At 43.9% G+C, this 23,111-nt stretch overlaps 1 protein-coding gene across 2 annotated transcripts in view; it reads left to right on the plus strand.

The window, feature by feature from the left end:
* Positions 1 to 1,627: 1,627 nt before the first annotated feature.
* MYO10 (myosin X) overlaps positions 1,628 to 23,111 on the plus strand; it is a 213,118-nt gene continuing 191,634 nt past the window's right edge. Inside the window, exon 1 of one of the 2 annotated variants that reach the window (XM_064596834.1) lies at positions 1,628 to 2,145. In XM_064596834.1, coding sequence (XP_064452904.1) covers positions 2,125 to 2,145 — 21 coding nt within the window. In that variant the 5' untranslated portion in view covers positions 1,628 to 2,124. The remainder of the gene's footprint in view (positions 2,146 to 23,111) is intronic. The other variant, XM_045863206.3, reaches the window with a different exon arrangement.

A 23,111-nucleotide genomic window follows, 5' to 3' on the forward strand; every position in this document is an offset into this window, starting at 1 on the left:
CTAAGCACTTTGGCTGATGCCTGGGTCCTGGCTCCATCTTCATTTTCCTTGCAGCCCGGGACACAAGCTTCAAGGGCTCCAGTATGTCAACCTGTGAACCAGGGCACTAGCATATCACGTGATCACTAATCAGTTGATACTTTGACTCTTTCCAAAGGCAAGTGGGGTGGGTATCAGGGTATTTATGCTGGAGCACTGTCTGAGGTTCGGGTTTCAAACACTCTTGGATTTTCCCATAGGGATTAAAAAAGGATGCTTCATCCATTCATTCTGTAAGTCAGGCAGGGGGTACACATTTTAAAGCACAGCTTCCCCCTGTTGAGGAGCTTCTGTTCTCCCAACTGAAGGAGAGACAGGACACCAATAAAAAGACCCTTAAAACATACAGTTTCCTCAACAGTCTTAGGAATAAGGCACACCAGGTGGTTAGGTGGGGCTGGAAGCTGGATGAGTGGCCTGGCGTTTTGGGAAAGGCTTCCCCTGGAAGATGTGACTTTCTGACTTAGGTTTTCAAGGATAAGTAGCAGTTGGCAAATCCCCTGGAGAGAGCTTCTCACACCACTTGTGGTGAAGAACCAGTCCTTTTTGTTTCCAATTTGCCAGAGACCAGTGGTAGAGCCCTGCTGTGCTAGGTATGATTCACCACCCGGTCTGACACCACCAAAACTGGTTTATACTCAGTTCAAAGAGTCCACCGATCATTCGCTTGGGCTGTTGTGGCATTTTTAAATTGCTACATAAGTTCCTGAACCTTGGCTCTCAGTTTTTCTACCTGTTACAGACGGGCTGCAGTTTGCAGACCAGCGAAGGGCCAGCTGACACCCTTTGAGGGCACCTGGAAGCTTGTGGGAAATGCCCCCACTGAATTCCAATCTGCATTTTGACAAGATTCCCAGGTGATTCCTGGGCATGCTCAAGTTTGAGGACCTGCCCTAGAGGAAGCAGTTATCAGGTGGGTCTGATCCTTCATCCATCTCCCCTGCCTTTGCCTGCTTCCTTTAGGTCTAGGACAAGGATACATTTTTTTTTACCGTGCAACTGGTCTTGTCCTCTTCCAGGTTACAAAACTGCATTTTCCTGCTGCTAGGAAAACGATCTTTAACCTGACTGCAAGAGAGAAACTCAACACGGGAAGGCAGCTTCCAGAAATTCTGAGTAGCCTGCGTTCCCCGCTTTGATCTGGCCCAACAGCCGGGGCAGCTCGGCTGACCGCGCTTCCCTCCCCGGGGTCGCTCATCTGCCGAGCTGCATTAATGAGATCCGTGTTGAGCCCGTTCCAGGGTCCGCTGAAGATCAAAGGCACAAAAGAATCACCCAACCCCTCCTCCCCGGTGACTATTTGGTCTCAATCACCAGAGGGTAGAGTCAACTCCCCCGCCCACTCCTGGGTGGGGAGGCGGGGACAGGAGGAGGTGCAGCCCCAGCCTCGCCTTCCCCTTCAGCAGCGGAGCCCGCGCGTCCGCCCCAGGCGGAGTGGGCAGGGCCGGCCCTGCGGGAGCGCGGGGCGGGGTTGGCTTTGGGCTGGGCTCCTGGAGGGGTGGGGCGAGGCGGGAGAGCTGGGAGGGCCGGCCGGGTGGGCGGGGCTCAGCTCCTGGCGGGGCGGGACGCGGCGAGTGGGCGGGGCGAGTGCTCCCGTCTGCAAGTCTCGGAGCCGCGGTGAGCCGGCTGAGCCCAGGCGCCCGACCCCTCACCGCGGCGGCGCTCGCGCGGGGAGAGCCACTCCGGGCTCGCTTTGTGGCCGCTGTCCCCTGTCGCGGAGAGCGCCTCCGGCCGGAGCGCAGAAAGAGGGGGCGCGCTCCTAAGACCCCCGCCGCCCTCCCCCAGCCCGGGGGAAGAATGTGTCACCAGCTGTTCTCCGCGCGCGAGCGCTGCGCCCAGAAGTAAGAAACTTGGAGGCAGGGAGACAAAGGCTGCCGTTGGACGGATGAGTTAGAGACTTGGGTTTGGGCAAACAAAAGGTGCGAAAGACGAGAAGGGGTTAAGGCGATGGCAGCGGGGGAGCCCCGCGGGCTCGGGTTCCTGGGAGTCGCGCCGTGACACGCATGGTTTCCCCGGACCGTCTGCTGGGCTGACTTCCGCGAGCCGGACGCGGGACTCGGGCAAGTTGGGGAGCGCCCTGGAACAATGGACAACTTCTTCCCCGAGGTGAGTGCGCTCGCGCCGGCGACCCTGCCGGGACCCGGCCCCGGCGCCCCGGGGGGGATCTGCCCGCCGCGCCGCGCGCTCGCTGGGGATCCTGCCCTAAGCCCGGGAGGGCGAAACTTTCCGGGAGTCGCCTGAAATCACCCCCCCCAACACCCCCCCCCCCCCCCCGGGCAGTCTCCGGATGAGTAAGCCGAGGCAGGTTTTGTTTGGTCCCGCGCTCCGGGACGTAGAGAAAGGTGAGCCTCCTTCCGCGTGGGTGGCTGGCTCGCGGGATGTCCCCGCGGCGCCCCGCGCGAGGTGGGGCGACGGGGCCCGACTGCCTGGGTGCGGGAAGCCCAGGAAAATGTTCAACGGGGACGTGCCTTTCTCCAAGAAAGTTCTGTTCTGGTATTTCCTTTGCAGAACGTGCCGGCTTCCTGTGAGAGGGGCGCAAACCCTTCCAGAAGAGACGGTTAATGAAGTGCGAGAAGGCAGGCGAGGGTTTAATCATTGACTCTGTTCTCTGCCTGCGGGACCTTTGGAGTCTAGGTTGTAGTTCTCCCCAAGCTGTACTCGCTCAGGGTGTGAGATCATTCCAGAGGGGGAGACCAAAAGATCGTGTACTTGTGCTGACGGTCCTTGGCAGATTTTGAATTCGAATTTAAAGAAAATCGTTTAGAGCAAACAATGATTATTTTGAAAGATTAAACCGATGCCCCATATAGGGTCATTGAGGGCGGGACACCACGGTTACTTGAAAACCCTTGCCTTGAGAACCTTTTTCCCCCCCCCTTCCCTGTGATTGAGAGTTACAGTGGTTTCTTGGCTTCTTGTCCTTTCTTGGTTGTGTTTATTTAATAAATTCTGTTTAAGTTTGAGGTTTGAAGGGGCTCAAAGTAAACTTAGTTGACTTAAGGGAGTCTGTTGTGACTTCCATTGAAAGCCAGGGGATGTTTTGTGAATCCAGGACAGTTTTGGAATCTTCTAGCAAATTACATTGGTGAGGGTTTGCCTCTGTTCGCCAACTTGCTTTATCAGACTTAATGGGATATAATATTTCAAGTTATTCAGGCTTCTGGATGCTTACTGTATTCTCAGACAACTATTTTTAATGGCCAAAGTGATGTATTCTTGTGTCAGTGTCCACTTTTATCAAAAGTGGATATGTGATACCCACATTTGCTGTGAGAGGCAGGCTAGAAAGGAATTAATCATTCATTAGTTCATATTTTTACTTTTAAAGAAATCTATGGTTGAGACTATAGCATTTTTTTTTTTTTTTTAAACTCCTAGACCTGTGTTTTCATGACTGGAAGAAAGCACCAGAACTTTTTACAGGAGTTGCAGGTTAACCAACTTTGAAGGACCAATGGACTGTGTTTAATTGCTTTCATCTGTAAGAAAACCTAGTCTCTGCCGGCAGGACACTAATTCGTAACTTTTTTTGGTTCTGTTTTTGTGTTATGGGTCCCTTGGGAAAGTTCTTGAGACCTAGGATTTGTGTTCGGTTTGTTGGGGTTTCGGTCCCCTTGAAGCCTGTCTGTGGACCTCGGAGGGAGGGGGCTTGTGGCTTCCCCTTGGGAAGAACTCTGGCCCCTAGTGCAAGTGGGGGGAACTGCAGGACAACGTGCGACAGCTGTAATCTGCCCTCAGGTTCTCTCCTTGAAATACTTTTTTCCTTACACCATACTTTGGCTCGGTGTAAGGAGACCTGGTTGTTGTATTTTATTTCAGTGATTAGTATATAATATTGAAGGTGGCCTTTGGCGATCATTTACACCCCTTCATTTCCTAGATGATCAATCTTAACCTAAAGACCTTAAGTCACTTGCCTAACCTTGGGGAGCTTATTATAAAATCCAGAGCCCTTTTTTCTCTGTTGCTGGTGACGTGTACTTTTGGGAAATTTTCATTTATTTAAAGTTATGCTTTTAATCTCGTGATGTATTTGTATTATAATATTTCTAACCAACCTTCAAAGTTCCATCCCTGATTGTTAAATCACTTTGGGAGGCCGTCAAGGCCAGAGAGGCAACATAGTGCTGTATTAATTGGAGACAAACTTGTAACCTAGATCCTGTCTCTCTCTGTTGGTGTCTTAGACCGTCCTTTTGTTAAATTTTGATAAATTATCCAGTAAAGAAAATCATGTGATGTCCTGCTAGAGTAGAAACAGTAAGTGTGGCAGTGATAACGTTTCCAAAACCGTAGGGGCTCAGCAGTAAGTAGTGTCCTGGTAACCGGTGTCTTTGCTAACTTTTTTCATTGTGATTTAGGCATAGTGACTTGTTGCTTGTTGGACAACAGCTTGAAGCGAACACTAGCAATTGGAAAAAAATAAATAAATAAACAAGATGTTGCATGTCTTAGCTTTATGTGCGTATGGCCAGATAATAACAAAATGAGGATTTCTTGTGACGAGTAGCTGTTTAGAGCTGGGCCAGGGTTTCTCAAACTGGGTGCCATTGACATTTGGGGTCAGTTCATTCTTTGTTGTTGGGAGGCTGTCCTTTGCATTGTAGGATGTTGAGCACCATCCCTGGCCTCTGCCCACCAGGTGCGAGTAGCGCCCCCAAGCTGTGACAACCAAGATGTCTGGGGACATTGCCAAATGAGCCACGGGGAGCAAAATCACTCCCAGTTGAGAACCACTGAGCTAGCTCATGGAGCGTTGGTTGCCTCGTGGAATTAATTCCTGTGCGTGTTGTAAGCACAGACTTCTTGCCTGCACTTGCCTGCTTTAAATAGCATCAGGCCTTTTTCTCCTGGCCACTAAGATGCTTGGGAGGCTTGTGCCATCCACTGATGGCCACTGACTTCCAAACGTTCCCCGGTATTGGAGAAACTGAGTTCTGCACACCCCCCAGTAGAGTTTCAGTCCCTTCATGACCTTACACTTTTGTGGCTTCTCAGTTAAATTGTGTGCACGCTTCTGGGAAAACTTGTTTTTTTTTTTTTTTTTCCAGCATTTGGAGGTAAGCTGTTAAAAAGTTTACTGTAGGCAGAAACTAAGTTGAGGTATGTTTATAACCAGAAGCATTTTTTTTATTTTTAAAGCAAACAGAAAAGGCTCAGCCAAGTGGCAAGACTATTTTGCAAACATGTTGTTGATATTTTGAAGTGGATGCTGTTTCCCTGTCCCTGGGGCCAAGTACAGCACTGAGGGTCCTGGAGGGGCCAGTAAGCACCAGTTGAACACATAAATGAGCTTGACTTTTCTGTTTTCTATTTTAGGAATAGATGTGGCCTACTGGCTATTTAAACAAAAGATCTTTTGAGGATTATTAATGGAGCTTACATGAATGCTTTGATTTTTCAGAATATGTAAAATGTACACGAGTATGATCACAAATACAAATATAGAAAGCAGGTTATTACCGTCTTAAGACTTAAATCGCTCATGAAAACATTCCAGCTGTACCTATTTCTTACAACCTGGTTCACTCTCAAGGTGTTAAGTGGAATCCTCTTCCTGTTTCTGCTTAATCTGGGAAGGTGTCTTGGTTTTGGTGGTTAACCTGGAGCTGTTCAAATAGCTTTTTAAGCTGGAAAGAGTTCTTGAGCCTATTTTTCTCCCCTTTTCATGGTATTTTGGTTTGGTTTTAGAACTTATTTATTGTCTTGATTAAAAAAAAGAATTAAGACTTATTTTGGGGGCACCCCATCCCTCCTCCCCAAATCCTCTCTCAAGGACTTCCTTGTTCCACCACGTCCTGAAGATGATCCCTTTGACAGCTATGAAATAGAATCAGACCATTTGCTGGTATCTTCTTTTCTCACAGTGGAGTTACAGTGCCTTGCCTTTTCTGCACACTCTATATAGATTTCTATTGTCAAATATTCATTTTTAGGCCCCTGCCAGTTTGGGGACAGCAGAGCCCCCGGGAGCAGCTGCAAGCCGGACAGTTGTTGCCAGCAGGGAGCCCTGATCTCCCTGCTGGCGGGGAAGGGCTGCTCTCCCCAGATCATGTGGCCTCCTGTTCTCACCTCTCAAATCAGGCACAAACCAGCGTGGGCTGGGCCTTCACTCTTTAACCAGCGTGGAGGCAGGAGAGAGCAATGTTTGCTTCTCTGGTTCTGCTGACTTTGAGCGGGGTCACCTTTAAGGACCTGAGCCTCGAATATGCTTCATCTCTTGAAATTGGTAGGAAATAGGATACTTTTTTTTTTTCATTTGTAACTTTATTTTTTATTGAAGTATAATTAACATACGGTGTTATTAGTTTCAGGCGTACAATGTGATTCAACAATCCTCTGTGTTACTCGGTGCTCATTGTGATTAAGTGTACTCTTGATCCCCTTTTTCTCTCTGTTAGGGATACCTTATTAATGGGTTTCAAAATGTTGCATTCAGAATAACTGCTACATAACATTTTCATGTCCCCTGCAGGGAACATTCAAGAATGAGCAACCAGTGACCTCTGTATTAAGCTTGACAGTACTTCTCCGTGCCTAAATGCCCCTAGTTGGAATGAAAAGAGCCTCATCCTTAAAAGTAGAAAAGATGTGGCTTTTGGAAACCCGGCTACACCCCTCTCCCCTGTGGGATCTTGGGTTTTCTGACCTTCCTGGGCTTTATTTCTGTGGGCATAATCGTGTCCACCTTGCGTGATTATTAGAATTTGAGATAAGATTTATTTGGCACATGGTAGGTGGGTAATAAGAGATTAGTTATAGTAACTAAGAGCGAGTGGCTCTTGATGGTGAATGGAATTCCAGTATTCAGTGGTGCAGAGAGACCTTGGCCTTAGAGCTGTTCCCCAGTATCATTTCTTGTGCATTTATTAATTTTCTCCCTTTCACCCAGTACACTCTGGCACATTTTACCTTTCCAGAATTCTGTCTGAAGCATGTCCGTATTGCTAATAAAATCAAACTCACATTCCTTAGTCTGATTTTCCAGGCCCTCTGATCTTGCAACTCTTTACTCTTTTTTCCCATGTGAATGCTACTCCAGAGGATCTCTTACTGGTCCTACTCCATGCTTTTGTGCACCCGTCCGCTCTGCTGATCGGATGTCCTGCCTGGCTAGCTCCTTTTCTGAAGCCATCCCTGACTGGTCTAGTTTACGGTGACCCCACCTTTCTTTCTTTCCTGTGAACTTGGTTCCTCTTCTTTCTGTCCTGGTCTTGTTAGGAATTTACCCTGGTTAGCTAGAGGCTTTACATATCTTTTTCTTTTTCCCCCCTCTCAAATGAATAAACAGAGCCTCGAGAGGTTAAATATCCTATTTATTAGTTTTATCACCTCATTTGCACGGAGAGGTCGGTAAGGATGGGATTCCCTCCTTGTATAGCCTTTATTTTCCCCTTAAGTAGGGATCTTTTTATGGTGGGAGGGGTGATGCTTATAATGTTTTTTTCCTTGATTGTGAAGCATTTTACAATTCTTTGAGGTCAGTAATCAATATCACTAAGGTTTATTGAGGGCTCTACGTGCCAGGCATGTTCCTGAGTACTTGACATTCAGTAGCTCCTTTAATTCGTTTGACAGCTCTTGGATTAAGTCCCCATGGATGAAGAAAGTGAGACACAGAGAGGTTAAGTAAGTAGCTAAGTGTCACGCAGTTAGAAGGTGATAATCAGGATTCAAATGCATACCTGTGTCTCCAGATTCTCTGTACTCCTCCCTGCCATTCTTTTCTGTCCTGTTGATGTCATTTGCCTTATGCTTTTATCATTGTTTCTGGGCTCTTTGAAGTGCTGTTTACAGTAGGTAGTTCATAAATGATTTTTGAGTTAAACAGTGTGGGAGCTTGGGGAAACAAACACCCACACTCAGAAACATTGAAACCTGGTAGGCAAATGTTCATCCCTTAATGTTCAGCCATTAATTTTTATCTGGTTTGCTTTTTACTTTAGAAAGACATACCTTCTGTTTCCTTGTGAAATGTGGTTTCTAAAGCTGCCGGCCCTGACCTCATGACTATGGTGGGAAGATTTATGTAATAAGACACTGAGGAGACTCACTTTTTGAGATGTGTTTATAGTACTCGTTTGTTTCCCCAGCTTTGGCTATCCGTTATCGCAGGGTTTCTCTTTGAGGTTTTCTGATAGAATCTTTTCTCTCAACTCGATTCTGTCCGCTTTCCCAGGGTTTCTCCACACTGGTTGTGTTTTACTTGTTAGTTGCTTGGTGCTCGCAGCATGATCACCAACAGCAGAGCTGAACATTTCTCAAAGAGCATTCCTCGATTAAAACATCTTGCTGCCTGGCCTAGAGCTTTTTGGAAAATGTGTCCACTAGGTCTGAAGTATGAAACTCGAGTCCCCAGTTTAAATCTAGCATCTCTTGTCACGTGACATCCCATCACCTGACTCTGCCAGTTACCAGGAAAGGTGTTAGCGCTCTGTGCCAAAGTCACGACCCATCTGTTGAAATTCAGCCTGGGCCTGGGGGTAACACACGGGAGTTGTAAGTTCAATACCTCTACCTTCGCCCAAGCTTCAGTATCTGCTCTTCAGGATTAAAATAGTCTCTGTATAACAGCATTTTACATGTGGAATTTAAAAAATAAAAATAAAAAACAGTTATTAGCAAAGAAAAGGTAGGCAGGGTTGAATTTTTGCATTTTGGGGTAGGTTTGCTTATCTTTACCACGTGTTGGACATTTAGAGGTGAAGATAAAAGATTTCGGGGTTGCTGGAGTAGAATGTAAGCTTTTTTACATGGCCTGTTACCTAACATCAGGTCTAAAAAGAATTCCATAATTGTTTTAAATGTCTTTTTTTTTTTTTTGGTCTTTAATAACATGTGAGTAGTACCCATTGACAATGGTATACATTATGGAGAGAGGTAGACTTATCTCTTCAAAAGCCTGTGTTTGCGAGGTCTACTTTTTCTGTGTTAAAATTCTCTTTAAAAGAAGTTTATCTATAGATGACATGCTCATGTGTGCAGCTCTTTTATTCTTTGGTTTTACTAGCCTCATAGATACTTAAATTATGCTTTAAAAAACTTTTGATAGGGGCGCCTGGGTGGCTCAGATGGTTAAGCGTCTGCCTTCGGCTCAGGTCATGATCCCAGGGTCCTGGGATCGAGTCCCACATCGGGCTCCTGCCTCAGCGGGGAGTCTGCTTCTTCCTCTCCCTCTGCCTCTCCCACTGCTCATGCTCTCTCTCTCTCTCTGTATCTCTGTGTCTCAAATGAATAAATAAAATCTTTAAAAAAAATAAATAAATAAAAAACTTTTGATAAACATAGATTTACTATGTTGTTAATAATTGACATTACTATGTCAAAAGTAATGCACTATTTGCCATGTCATTCTTAAATTCATTTCTTCTTAATCCTGCAAAGAATAGGTACTAAGTTTAGAAAATGCCATAAGGAAGAGACAAAAACAGCCTGGGTCCTACTTTTAATGTTTCGCGATCCTACTTTTAATGTTTTGGGCTTTCCATACCTCTGTATATATGTTTCTATAAAAGCACACCTACAATATTTTCCGTTTAAGAGTTGATTGCGAAAAGCTTTAAATGTCAAGAAACTTGTTGCCTGAGTCATTTTCAAGGTCAGGGGCAAGACTACAAATGCAGATGCCGTATCACACATCTAAATATTTAGAAGTTATAAATCAGGCTTACAAACTGGTACATAAAATGTCTTTGTCTACCTTCACACATCTACCTTCATTAGGACACAGTCAAAAAATTTGTGTAAAGCTATGGTTTTTATTGCTGGAAGTCAGAATATCAAAGGTAAATGAAGATAATTATGGTTGCACATGCCTGGCCATTCTTTTGATAGGCCAGTGATGTTTGCATGAGTAATAGACATATAGTCCATAATATATTTTCCATAAATCCATTTCTCTTGCCCATATTTCAGCAAAATCACAAAATTATACGGTTATAGTCAAGATTTTCACAATTCATGTTTTATTGGCAGTAACACCAAAGTAAAAGACCTTGAGTCCTAGTGGTTCTTTGATTTTTAATGAACTTCAGTTTGAAGACCTGCTTTGTAAGGCAGGACTGTAGTTATTGGCATTGTCAACAAAAAGTCCTATGGTAATACTGTTTTTCTTTTTTTAAAACGAAGTATAATTAACATAGTGCTATTTCAGGTATATACAGTATAATGAATCACCAACTATACATTGCTCACTGCTCATCGATAAGTATACTCTTAATCCCCTTTATGTCACTCATACAGCAATATTTAGATTAAAGAAAGAATAGGGTTGCATGTGTTAGATCATTGATTTTTGCAGAAAGTACTAAATATTTTAAATTATATAAATCATATTATTACTGTGAATTTTCACTGTTCCTCAAACTTTTCAATGCTGTGTACGTTATAAAGGAAACAATTCATTAAAAATCTGTTTTCAAATGAAACTATAACTTAATGCATCTTGGCCACAAAATAATCTGCATAAAAATGTGTTTGGGGTAATGTATGTATGTGAATCTTTTCCTTCCTAGTCTTACAAATGTTTTTACTTCCTTAATCTGTTTTACATATTTTCTTGAAATTTCAGTTTTTTTGTTTTTGTTTTTGTTAAGATTTTAGTGTTTTGAGAGCCCGAGCACACAAGCTGGGGGAAAGGCAGAGGGAGAGGGAGAAGCAGGCTCCCCAGTGAGCAGGGAGCCCGATGCGGGGCTCGATCCTGAGACACTGGGATCATGACCTGAGCTGAAGGCAGACACTTAACCGACTGAGCCACGCAGGCACCCCTCAAAATAACATTTTCCACCAAAGTCCATGATTCATTCTTTGAGTAACTTCTTTTTATTTACTACCCTTTTTTTTTTTTTTTTGTCTTTGTGATGTGCAGGGCACACTCTGGAGCCTACAGCCCAAGGTAGGAGTCCTAGGTGTCTGAGTCTAAGAGTGACCCTGCCCATTCCTCCTGCACATATATCATCATTTATATGACCATTTTAGGTTGCTTCTGGTTGTTTGCCTTTATAGAAAACAGCACATGAACGTTCTTATACCTAGATCATGGTATGCTCGTCTGATTATTTCTTGAGAATAAATTGCCTGGGAGTGGAGATGTTTGATCAAAGAGTTTGCACATTTTTAGTGAGATTATTTGGCAGTGAAAGTTTTATGAGAGGTGTCCCTGCAGCTTCTGTACAAGGCACAGCCGAGACGCCCTGTCCTGATGTGTTTAGGACGGCAGGGATTTTGTGGCTTCTAACTAGAATCTTATTGACATGCATTATTTCACGAAGGAAGTTATCACATAATACTAGACTTGTGTCCACTGTCAGGTTGTCCTCTGAGCTGCAGGGGAGAGAGATGGTCTCAGCTGATTACAAGCAGGGCTGGTGATTCACATCAGGCCCTCAGAAGATCCCTGCGTGGGTGCTGATGTTCGTTCAAGTCGCCGAAGTGCACACAAGGGACCTGGCTTTACCTTGCCTGGGGGACCATTGGCCATTTGTTTGGGGAACTGTTCATGGATTTTTCTTTTAATTCTCTTTTTTTTTTTTTTTTTTAAAGATTTTATTTATTTATTTGACAGAGAGAAACACAGCAAGAGAGGGAACACAAGCAGGGGGAGTGGGAGAGGGTGAAGCAGGCTTTCTGCTGAGCAGAGAGTCTGATGTGGGGCTCGATCCCAGGACTCTAGGATCATGACCTGAGCTGAAGGCAGATGCTTAACGACTGAGCCACCCAGGCGCCCCTAATTCTCATTCTTTTGTATTGTAAATATCCTTGTGTGTTAACCCTGGACCACAGCAGTGACAGGATGGTGGTGGTTCTAACTGTAGGGATTTAGGGAACCCACAATACTGTGTGTGTGTGTGTTTACTTGAAAGCTTATTCTTATTTTTTACCCCATGAAATCTTTCACGGAAAGATTTGACTTTGAAGTGAGTGTTGAGTGCTAGATGAAAATAACACTACCCCTTTTATAGTATATACTGTTGTCATTTAATACAGGTTTGCATCTGCTTTTTCCCACCCACATTTCATTCTTTTAATGATGGGAGCTAGGCCTTCTTGGGATGCTGAAAACTGCAACAAGATATTCCTGCCATCCCCCAGTATCTCCGCAGGACGGAATGGAAAGGGGATTTCTTTGATGTAAGCCAAGACGGCTAAGGCCATCGAGAGTGTCCTTACTTGAGTCCTGAGTTGAGTCAGACCTATAGTGGTGGCAGCAGTGAGAGAATTTCCAGGTGGAGGGTGTGGCTGGAGAAGCGAGGCCAGGCAGCCCAGACAGCTGTCACTTGAAGGCGTGTGACTCCACGAGGAGCTGCGCTCTCGAGTCCTGAGACTCAACTCCACGTCAGGGCACAGGGATGGAAGAACGTCCCTCGGATTCTTGCCCTCGTCTGGTCCTGGGTGTTTGGGAGGAGTTTCCAGTGAAGACGAGCCCAGTATGGAAGCAAGGGGAGTGTTTTCCCCAGTTATTTCTTAGGGGGCAGGGGCTCCTTCTTCCTACTTCTTACTGCTTCTGGTCCCGTGCTTTGAAAACAGAGATAGTTTATTGGGCACAGGGGAGAAGAAGAAAAGAGACCAATCCTATGAAAAGGAACTCTTTAACTTTGTTAACCCCCAGATGAGGGGCCACTTGATCATCAGGGATTGGGCCATCTCCAACTCTCCCAGTCCAAACTGCCTTCACACCTCCTGCTGGTCTCCCTGCCAGCCCACTGTGCCCTGCCCATCCCCACCCTGGGTCCTTGACCTTGCTACCTCTTTCCCTGTGTTAAAATATGAGCTGAGAGTGCTTCCTGAGCCCTAGGGAGATGCCCTGTATTCTCCTCACCACCTGGCTTGTAGAGCAAAGAATTTTTCCACATAGAATTTTCTTTATACCTCCGTGAAGAATGTCCACTTGCTCTTGTTTGTTCCACCAAGAATGTGTATAGAGTAGGAGGATGTTTCAGCAACAAGTAGGTGAGCTGTGCTTACGAATGTAAGAGACTTTTTTTGCTTCAACTGCTTTATATGTATGAGATAAATCGATGTGTATGCGTGCACATAGGTGCTTGTCTATGTCGTGTGCACACGTGTGCACAATGCTCACTTGTGTAACACGTGCACAATGTAGCCTTATATGTAGTATGTGCCTATACACACATGCACAACACACACATGTAACAGTGTGATCACACATGTGCACGACACCCGTGTGTTACATGCATGTACACACGTGTGCACTCACCTGCGTGACGTGCACTGTGTGTGCGCATCCATATATATAATGCGTGCGTGTGTATACACACATGCACACGTGCATACATGCGCACACGTGTTAGGTTTAGCATCGTGGTTCCAGACAGAGGCAGTCACGGCCATGGGTATGGGAAATGAAGTATCTCCCCAAGGCCATGCTGTCTAAGGGTTTTGTGCACATCTAGTAGATGAATTGTTTGCTGTTGAGAAGTTTTCAGTAGGCAGTATTTCTGAACTGCTTACAGTTTTCTAAGAAGGTAAAGGTTAGAAAAGCAGCCTCTGCACCTGATTTCCCATGTTACTTGCTTGTTAGGATGGGGTCATCAGGATGCTGCTTTGTTAATCAGAGGTCCTGCATTTCCTTAAGATTTTCATTGTTTAGGGCTTTTCTCAAAGGTAGGTGCCAAGTTCAAGGATATGAATTCTCGTGCATACTGTAAATTCTAGCACTAAGTTTTTCAGACCTTGAGAACCACTGAAATTTTGATGTTTCTCTTGGTAATGTAGCTTTTTGGCTGCAACAATTTCCTTCTTGCCTTTGGGCAGATCTGTTAGGTTACTGTACTTTAGGTTCTAAAACCATGTTCGCTTAAGATTCTCTTTGAGAAGGCCACTGCATCTTTTCTAGAAATATCGATGGAATATAAATAATATGTAAATAAATACAATAGAAGGATGGAATCTCTTGTTTTTCAGAGTGTATATTGGAAGAAATACATCTGATAAAATGAGCTCTTGGTTATAAAATCAGGACAAGATGCTGCCGTGCAGTATTTTGGAGACTAAGTAAGCAAGTCAGGGCCTCCTGGCCCATGTTGTGGAGGATAACTTATGCATCTGTTTTTTTCACCATAGTTTTTATTTTCCTGTATTTTGCCATCATAAAAAAATTAAAGCATGAGTCATCAGTTCTAAAAGTGAAAATGGGGAGCAAAAATAGTTCTAGGTTGGCCGCCTTCAGTGGACTGTAGGCAATATTAAGAAAATGTGCCTCTGAAATTGCAAAATCCCAGGGAGTTCAGAGGGCTGTCCGTGGGAATGTAACTCTGTCCTTATTCGCCTGTTATCTTTGTGATATCAAGTAGATTCTTTTTACCCTGAGGCACAGAGAACTAGGTTACTTTACCCAAGACCTACCCCCAAATGATGGGGTCAGAAATGTAACTTAGGTTGTGTCCTTCAAGTCTCTTAAAATCCTCATGGACTCTTCAACCTTCTCTAGGTCCCTAAATGTGAATCTTTACAGTTGGCTTGTGCACGTGGAACAGGGAAATAGGATACCTTCAGAAGAACAAGACGTTATTATAAAATGTTTGATGAAGTTGAGTTAGCTATTCCTTCTAGGAAAGCAGAATTGTGGCAACTTCTTTTTGAAAGATGGTACATCCTGTCTTTAGCACAGCCCAGTTTAGGACAAAATTTTCTTTAAAAAAAAAATGATGTTCTAGCAGTGTTCTCCAACTCAAGTCAATAATTTATTTGTCCAAGAAATATGACGTATACTTAGGATTTGACACAATGTGGGATTTTGGTAATGTTTTGAATAAATGGAGCTCAGGGTGATAGCTAAGCCACAATGCAGTCTTTTCAGCCTCTGTGCCATCTGCCCTCTGTTATCCAGTTTAACTTGTGAGAATGTATTGATCACTTGGTGGGGACTGCTAAATTCTTTATATGGATTAATTCATTTAATCTGCCCAATAATCCCTTTTTTTTTTTTTTTTTTTTTTTGGAGCGTGAGACAGAGAGCAAGCCTGGGATGGGGAGGAGCAGAGGGAGAAGGAGAAGCTCAAGCAGGCTTCATGCTCAGCACAGAGCCCGACACGGGACTCGATCTTATGACCCAGAGATCACAACCTGAGCTGAAATCAAGGTGCCCCAAATCTGCCAATAATCCTATGCTGTTGGTATCATTCTCATCTCTTTTATGTATAAGAATAGAGCCCCAAAGAAGCTAAGTAATTTGCCCAAATTCACACAGCTGGGAATTGGTAGAGCTAGAATTTGGACCCAAAGATACCTAGCTCTTTGGAACTTGAATTCATTTGGAGGTAATGCTAGTAGTTTGTGTAGAAGGAGGTGAAGATAGAATCTGTGTCGAAATCTTTAGGAATGTGTATTTGCATCTCCATAGAGAGCAGACCAAAGTCATGTAACACAAGACCAAGAAGAATTACCTACTTTTGCCAGTGACTAGAACAAGGAATAGAAGTTTTCCTGTAATCAAAGCAGAAACACAGCCTTGATTGTTCTTGTGATGGCAGCCACTGAGCGTTCATCCTGAGTGAGATATGGTATTGCGGGCATTCTGTTGGGGAGAACGTACAAAGATGAGTTCCTATGCAATTTGTAGATTTCTGGGGAGATTTCCTACTGAAGACGGAGGTCACACTGAATTTCCTAAGCCATTTTTCTTGGCTTTTGTATGTTTCTGATAAACTCCAGATTCCCATGAAGTGCTGTTGTGAGAAGGCATGTTTGCTTTGGAATCTGTGTGCAGTTTGCAGCTCTTGCTTGTCATGTGCATTGCTGATGGCTTCTGTCTGCCCTGCAGCTGTGGCATTCAGCTGTCCCGCCCTCCTTCAGCATCTGGAGTGTTCACATCTTCCTCTGCAGAGATGGATAAAAGTGCCACTTCATTTAAGTTGAGGGCTAAATCTTTTTTTTATAAAGACATTTTTAGGTTCACAGCAAGTGATAAGATTTTAAGAAACTACCATTTTGGAAATCGGCCCTCTTCCTACTGATGTGAGATTTTTACTAGTTAACTAATGGTTTACATTTAAGTGACCTGTGCAAATCTGTAATTCAGTTAAGGTGGTGATATGTTGGTTGCTAATGTTTTCTATTCCTAATGAATATGGATTTTACAGTTTAAAAAGTGCTAGCACAGGGACGCCTGGGTGGCTCAGTCGGTTAAGCATCTGCCTTCGGCTCGGGTCATGATCCCAGGGTCCTGGGATCGAGCCCCACATTGGGCTCCCTGCTCGGCGAGGAGCCTGCTTCTCCCTCTCCCACTCTCCCTGTTTGTGTTCCTGCTCTCGCTCTCTCTGTCAAATAAACAAATAAAATCTTAAAAAAAAAAAAGTGCTAGCACAAAAAAGAAAACGCTAGCATGGTTATATCAGCAGATCTATTCTTTGTCATGACTTGTGTAGTCTGAATGATGCTAAGGGTTTGGTGGATCATTACTGGTGGGATTTGAATTTTATATGGAAGAGTGGCTTTCAACTGGACAATGTTCCCTCCCCGGGGACATTTAGCAATGTCTGGAGACATTTTTGGTTGTTACCATTGACGTAGGGAGGGTACTGCTGGAACTAGTGGGTGGACGTGAGGGATCCTGCTGAAGATCCTGGGATGCACAGGACAGTGCCCCACACGTAGACTGATTCAGTCCCAATGTCAGTGGAACGAAGACTGAGAAGGCCTGATATAGAAGATTGACTTGATTCCGTAAAATTCTACCTTTTTGTATTTCAGTTTTCTGTTTTCTAAGTAAAATGAGTACCACTAACATAATTTCCTGTAACGTATTTTTTAGGGGTATGTGTGCGTGGCTGTGAATGAAGCCTTCATCCGATTTTTAAATTTTAATCTCCAAATTTATTACAGTAAATTTGTTAAATTTACTATAATTTGCATAGTCATGTTAGACAGCTAGATTTATAGTTATATTTATTCCACAATTGATTTCTCTGGCATTCATGAAAAATAAATAAAATATATTTATTTTATGTCTGTACATTTATACAGTAGGCTATAAAGTTATTTTTTTCTAGGCCTTCTTAACTGTGAGCTTCCATTTGTCCTAAAAGGCAAAGGAATAGGCAGTAAGACAAACTCCATCACAGAACACCAGGAGACAGATGTGTAGATTTGAGATGGAAGAAAGCCAGAAGAGGCCAGGATTAGTACTCTGCTCTCTGGACCTCTAGCCACTTGATTCTTTTCATTCATTACCAAGCACTTGGGTCACCAACCCTGTTAATGCACGAGGCAGCCTCTTGCAAGGGGTAAGTGAACCTTTACCAACAAACTCCACACCCTCCTTTCTTTTCCGCTTCTCCCTATTTTGATGAGTAAGTATGTGATTTTTTCTTTTGGTTTAATTTTCACCTACCATGTTGTTTTTTGCAAGCTACAGCAATGAATCACTGAACGCTTGGTAAGGGCAGTTGAATCAGCAGGCTGAACTTTAAAATAAATGGAAGAATACTTCTAAGTTCACACCACACCTTCAGGCAGGAGGGAAATTAAGTTGGGTTCATCTTAAAGTTCCTGGATTTAGGGGCACCTGGCTGGTTCAGTCAGGAGAGCATGCAACTCTGGATCTCAGGGTCATGAGTTCAAGCCAGATGTTGGGCGTGGAGCCTACTTAAAAAAAAAAAAAAAGTTCCTGGATTTAATCTGTGGTTTAGGTGTGAGTTGTTTTCTTTTTTTTAGGTTCTGCTTTACTGAGGTATAATCGGCATATAAAATTGTAAGATATTTAAAGTGTACATCAGGGTAGGCATTCTTCTCATGTTCCTCCTCACCTTTTCTCCCCCACTAGCAGGAGGACCAAACAGAAAAATAATCTGGTTTTCTATTGACTTTGTTGCTTTCTAATGTGGAAAGTGCCATAAACAAGACCTCTTTCTAGATGAAATTTTAGTGTCCTGCATGTTTTTGTTTGTTGATTGGGAATCATTTAAGCAAAAAGACTCTCAGGACTCCAGATGGGATAATTTGTTAGAACAAGAGTCCGTACCACTGCCCGTTGATGCAAAGTTCATTTGGATCATTTGTTGGGCATTAGCTGACTGTGATGTGGGATTAAGGACTCTGGACATACAGTTCATGATAGAAATCTGCGCTGGATAGGTTGGTAATGAGGCTTCAGTGATGACATTGTTACCAAGCCTTGGACCTGCTCCTCGGGGGACAAAGCCATTCAGCTGGTAAGGGATCTCTGCCAAGTACTTACTCACCAGCTCGGTTCATTCAGATGAATGATAAGAAACTTGAGTATGGTAGGGATTTCTTTGCTTCAGAGATCACGGCTTGTTGAAGATCCATGTTGATGGAATTCCTCATGATTCAGTTGTGGTCCTGGCATGCTGTGAGGCCGAGGCGGCTAAAGTTGGCCCCTGGCTGCCAGTGGGATTCCCACCGCTGCCTTACCCAAAGCCGTGATTTCAGGGCGGAGGGGGGTGCACCAGAGGATATCGGCAAAGGACCGCTGATTCACTGATGCACCTGAAAGCTACCTTGGATTTATCTAGAAGCTATAAACCTCTAAAACTAACAACAGTACTAATAGGACATTTATGAGAGGCTTATTTGGTGCCCTCTGCTGTGCTAATCCCTTTATGTACATCATCTCATGGGATTTTCCGCTTGTTAGGAGCTATTGTGAATCCCATCTAGAGTCGACCAACCTGTGGCTTAGAGAAGTGAAGTAACTGGTCAAGTCACATGGCTAACACATGGGATTGCATCTTGTCGGACTCTAGAGACTGTGTTCATTTCTTCTGAGTTGGTATCTCAAGTTTATCACTGCTCTCCTGGCCAGGTGGATTACCAGTCTGGAAGGCCAACCGTGGGTTTATCAGATGTTTGGACTTTTCCTAGTGCCACGTGATCCCACCCTAGGCAGCGAGTATGTTTCAAGGTTATTTTCATGGTTTGTGTATGTACTTGAGGGTGTGTTTCGTCTAGGACTCCCTCAAATATAGGGCATATCTGGGCTACCAGCTCAATATTCACAGAGAAGTAAAACAAAAATAGTGACTTGGCAGAAATCACAGGTCTACAGAATGAACAGTGGCAGAATTAACAGTGACGGGCCACATAGGCCCGTTGTTGGTGTGCCTTTGTCTTTTCTGACTTTGATTGCCGAAGTCCGTGTTCCCAGGTGCCAGCTTCCCGTGAGGAGCCCAGGCTAGCTGAGTGTGGTGTATTATTTCTTGCCTGAACTGGAATGAGCTAAGTCTTCCAACATTGAGCTACAGAGAGTAAGCCACATTATGGAGGTGATTCCTGGTGCTGTGTCCCACAGCTTCCCCCCACCCACCCCAATGTAGGTCAAAGCTTTGCTTTCCCTGTTGAATTTGGAGCTCTGATTTTTGCTGGCCTCAGTTCTGAATTCTAATAGTGTCATAATTGTAATTTGCCTCTCTTATTCTGAGTCCAGATCTCTGGTCCCCCGGCCACACCCAAATCCCACGCTGCACACCGCTCCTGCTTTGGCCGCCGGCAACTACCCAGGGTTGCTCTTGATTCTGTGCGGAGCTGTCCCGCGCTGGCCTCCTCCCCGGTCTCCGACCTGGTACTCTCCTGGGGTCTCAGCGATGACAGGTCGCATTTTCCTCCTTCAGCTGGAGTATCCACCCAACACGTGCAGTTTCTTAAACGATAATTTCATTCACAGACCTATGAAGAAGACACTCTGATACCAGGGGTGAAACATGCGGTTTTGGGTTTCAGATGGACCTGCCAGGAGAAGCAAAAATCACTGTTTAAAATGTTTCCAAGCAATTCATGGCACAAAAGCCTGGTTCCTGGCCAAGTTGCCAAGTGTACAGCTCCCCTGCTTTATTGCTAGTCAAAGGAGAGTTGATTATTCCTCAAGGTTTGGGGTTTTTTTTGTTTTTTTTTTAAGATTTTATTTATTTTTTGACAGAGAGACAGCGAGAGAGGGAACACAAGCAGGGGGGAATGGAAGAGGGTGAAGCAGGCTTCCCGCTGAGCAGAGAGCCCGATGCGGGCCTCGATCCCAGGACCCTGGGATCATGACCTGAGCCGAAGACAGACGCTTAACGACTGAGCCACCCAGGCGCCCCCAGGTTTGGGTTTTTAAAATTAATCAGCAAGTTTTAAGAGCATATTCATGGCTGCTTGATTTTCTTTCTTTCGACTTTTAGCATCTTTCGATTCTGAGTATGGAAACTTATAACTGGGGAAAAAGCAACAGTTTTTGATATTTGTGTTAGGATAGCAAAAAAGAATGGAAACACAGTGAGAAATGTAGGCTCCTTTTTGGTGAACTTTATGAAAACCAAAGAGAAGACAGAATCAATTTTTTTATTGTTTCTTTTTGAGAAATAAACAGAATTTCACATTCTGGTGTTCAGTTGGCAGCTGGCCAGGAAGCGTGCCTATAGCTCAGGAATCATCCCACCAAAGTAATGGAAAAAGTCTGACTTGCTGGCAGCTGAAATTCAGTATTGAGGCAGTGACGTGGGTGTGTGTGCATGTCTGTGTGCGCATGCACTCGCTTACGAGTGCTGGGGCAGGATGGCTGTGAAAGACGTTGGAAGCCGTAATCCCTGGCAGCTATAAATAGAACACTTACTTGGGTGGCTAAAATTCATGCTTTTAAAAAAGGGCTTTATTCTGCCATTTGGTCAGAATTAAGATATGATTCAATATGTTGTGTCCAAGACTGGCTTAAAAACATAGGCATTTTCCTTTTGATTTGAGCCAAGTTTAATTAAAGAGCACTGTTTGATAAGCCCATTAAATAATTGAAACCCTTCCCTTCAAAAGCTTACTTTGAATGGAGGCATTATGCACCAGATAATGCATTTTTAAAAACCTATATTGAGGTCCAGACTACATGACCTACTAGCTGAAAGAGTTGCAAATACTGGCCCATAGGGATCAGCAGGTGAGCACGACGAGTGAAATGAGACATGCTGTGGGCATTAGGGAGTGGTGGGGACTGTGGTTAACCAGAGCTCCCAAAACTGGGAGAATTTAAGATTCGGTGTTGCCAGGCTTTCTAGTTTTTAAAGAGAGGCCACATATGTAGATCCCTGTGAATTGTCCCAATTTGTAGAATATTGGCAAGTAATGCAGAACATTTTGGTTTTTACTGAGTGAGCCAAACAAAACTTGACTGGGGTTTCTACCCTCTAAGTGGTGAAGAAGTGATGCTTCTTAACTTTGGAGCAGAGGAAGGGAATGGAATGGGCTATTTTCCTTTGGGTTAGTTTTAACTTGCTTCCCAAAAATACGATGTTGTAAAACTGTTTTTGCAAAGGTGGTATCTAGGTTAAGTTTCTGCCTTTCCAGAATGGATCCCCACTTTATTCAGTCTTTTTGGCCCATTCTTTATGTTTTCCTTGGCTAATCCAGGGATAGAAGCTGGATAATCTTGTCTTTTAAAGGGGGAGGCGGGAGAAAAGTTTTACTTGCCAATTTTAAAAGTTTACTTTGTTTTGCAGAGCTGTGAGGTGCGGAAGGTTCAATGCCACACTAGGATTCTGTCCTATTTCTCTTGGTCACTTAGTGTTCATTCAGCAAGCCTGAATGCCTCTCTATGGAGTGTGGTTTCGAGGGGAAGGTCGTGGAAGCAGGCTGCTTGGGTTTGAATGCTGTCCTCCTGCTTGCTGGGTGGATGGCCTTGGGCAAGCTGCCATACTCTTCAGAATCTCACGCCTCCCGTTTGTAAAATGAGTTTGATCAGAACTCTGTAGTCTTAGCTCGGGCTGCCGTAATAGAATCCCACAGACTGGGCAGGGCTTAAACAACAGACATTTATTTTCTCACAGTCCTGGAGGCTACAAGTCCAAGATGAAGGTGCTAGCAGATTCAGTTTCTGGCGAGGACTCTCTTCCTGTCTGGCAGAGGATTGCCTTCTGGTTGTGTCCTCACATGGGGAAAGAGAGCTCTCTGGTGTCTCTTCGTATAAGGACGCTAATTTTGTTGGAATAGAACTTAACCCTTATGACTTAATTTAACCCCCAAATAAAACATGAACATTCTCCATTCACCCCCTTCCCCCCGCCCCTGACAATCACCAATGATCCATAGCTTTACCCATTCTGGAGATTTCATGTACATGGAATCGTACAATATGTGACCTTTTGTGTCTGACTTCTTTCACTTGGCATGTTTTTGAGTTTCATCCACTTGGTCGAATATATCAGTACTGAATTCCTCTTTATGGCTGAATAGTATTCCAATGTTGGCTCTGATTTTATATAAATGTGTATAAAACACGTGGTATAAAAATGTCTCTATTGATCCATTTTACATGTATAATGTATATATTGTATATGTTGATTTCTGTCCATCAAGAGGCTCTCATTTAGAGAGACTGGAATGGATGTATTGTGTGTGTGTGTGTTTTTTTTTTTTTTAAGATTTTATTTATCTAAAAAAGAAAAGATTTTATTTATCTATTAGAGGGAGAGTGCATGAATGAGGGGCAGAGGGAGATGGAGAAGCAGAAACAGACTCCCCACTGAGCAGGGAGCGCAAGGCAGGGCTGATCCCAGGACCCTGAGATCAAAACCTGAGCCAAAGGCAGACGACTCTTAATGGACTGAGCCATCCACGTGCCCCTGGATGTACTGTGTTTTGTTTTTTTTTTTTGGATGTACTGTGTTCTTAAGGACCGTGTCATGGTAGCTTTAGCAACTGTTTGTACTTTGTGCCTCTATTTTCAGTTTGTAGAACGAATGAACTTATTTTAAAAGCTTTATCCATACCTCACAAGCGAGAGGTTGAAGTGTCTTTAGAAAACCTGTTGTTTCATTCAGTTTGGTTTGCTCACATGTGTGATTTAACACATGTGAATACCTGGTTTTATATTGATTTAATCCTTTGCCTTAAATATCTGCCAAGTGATGTGAATGTACAGATTTTCCACTTACAGCCACGTAAGAGAACCTTCAGAGGTGATTTTTTTTGCTTTAGTTTTAGGTGATTCGTCTTGTTTTTTTCGCTCTTTTTATAACGGGTAAAGATAAGTGGTTATATTACATTTTTTAAGGAATACTTAAAGCTCAGAAAAAGGAAGTCACGTGGATGTATGCTCAGTAGCTCAGATGTGGAAATGCCAAAGCATTATT

Source organism: Mirounga angustirostris, unplaced genomic scaffold (assembly GCF_029215605.1).
Source record: "Mirounga angustirostris isolate CCGP_5_RB_7025 unplaced genomic scaffold, mMirAng1.0.hap1 SCAF_7, whole genome shotgun sequence".
Taxonomy (NCBI): domain Eukaryota; kingdom Metazoa; phylum Chordata; class Mammalia; order Carnivora; family Phocidae; genus Mirounga; species Mirounga angustirostris.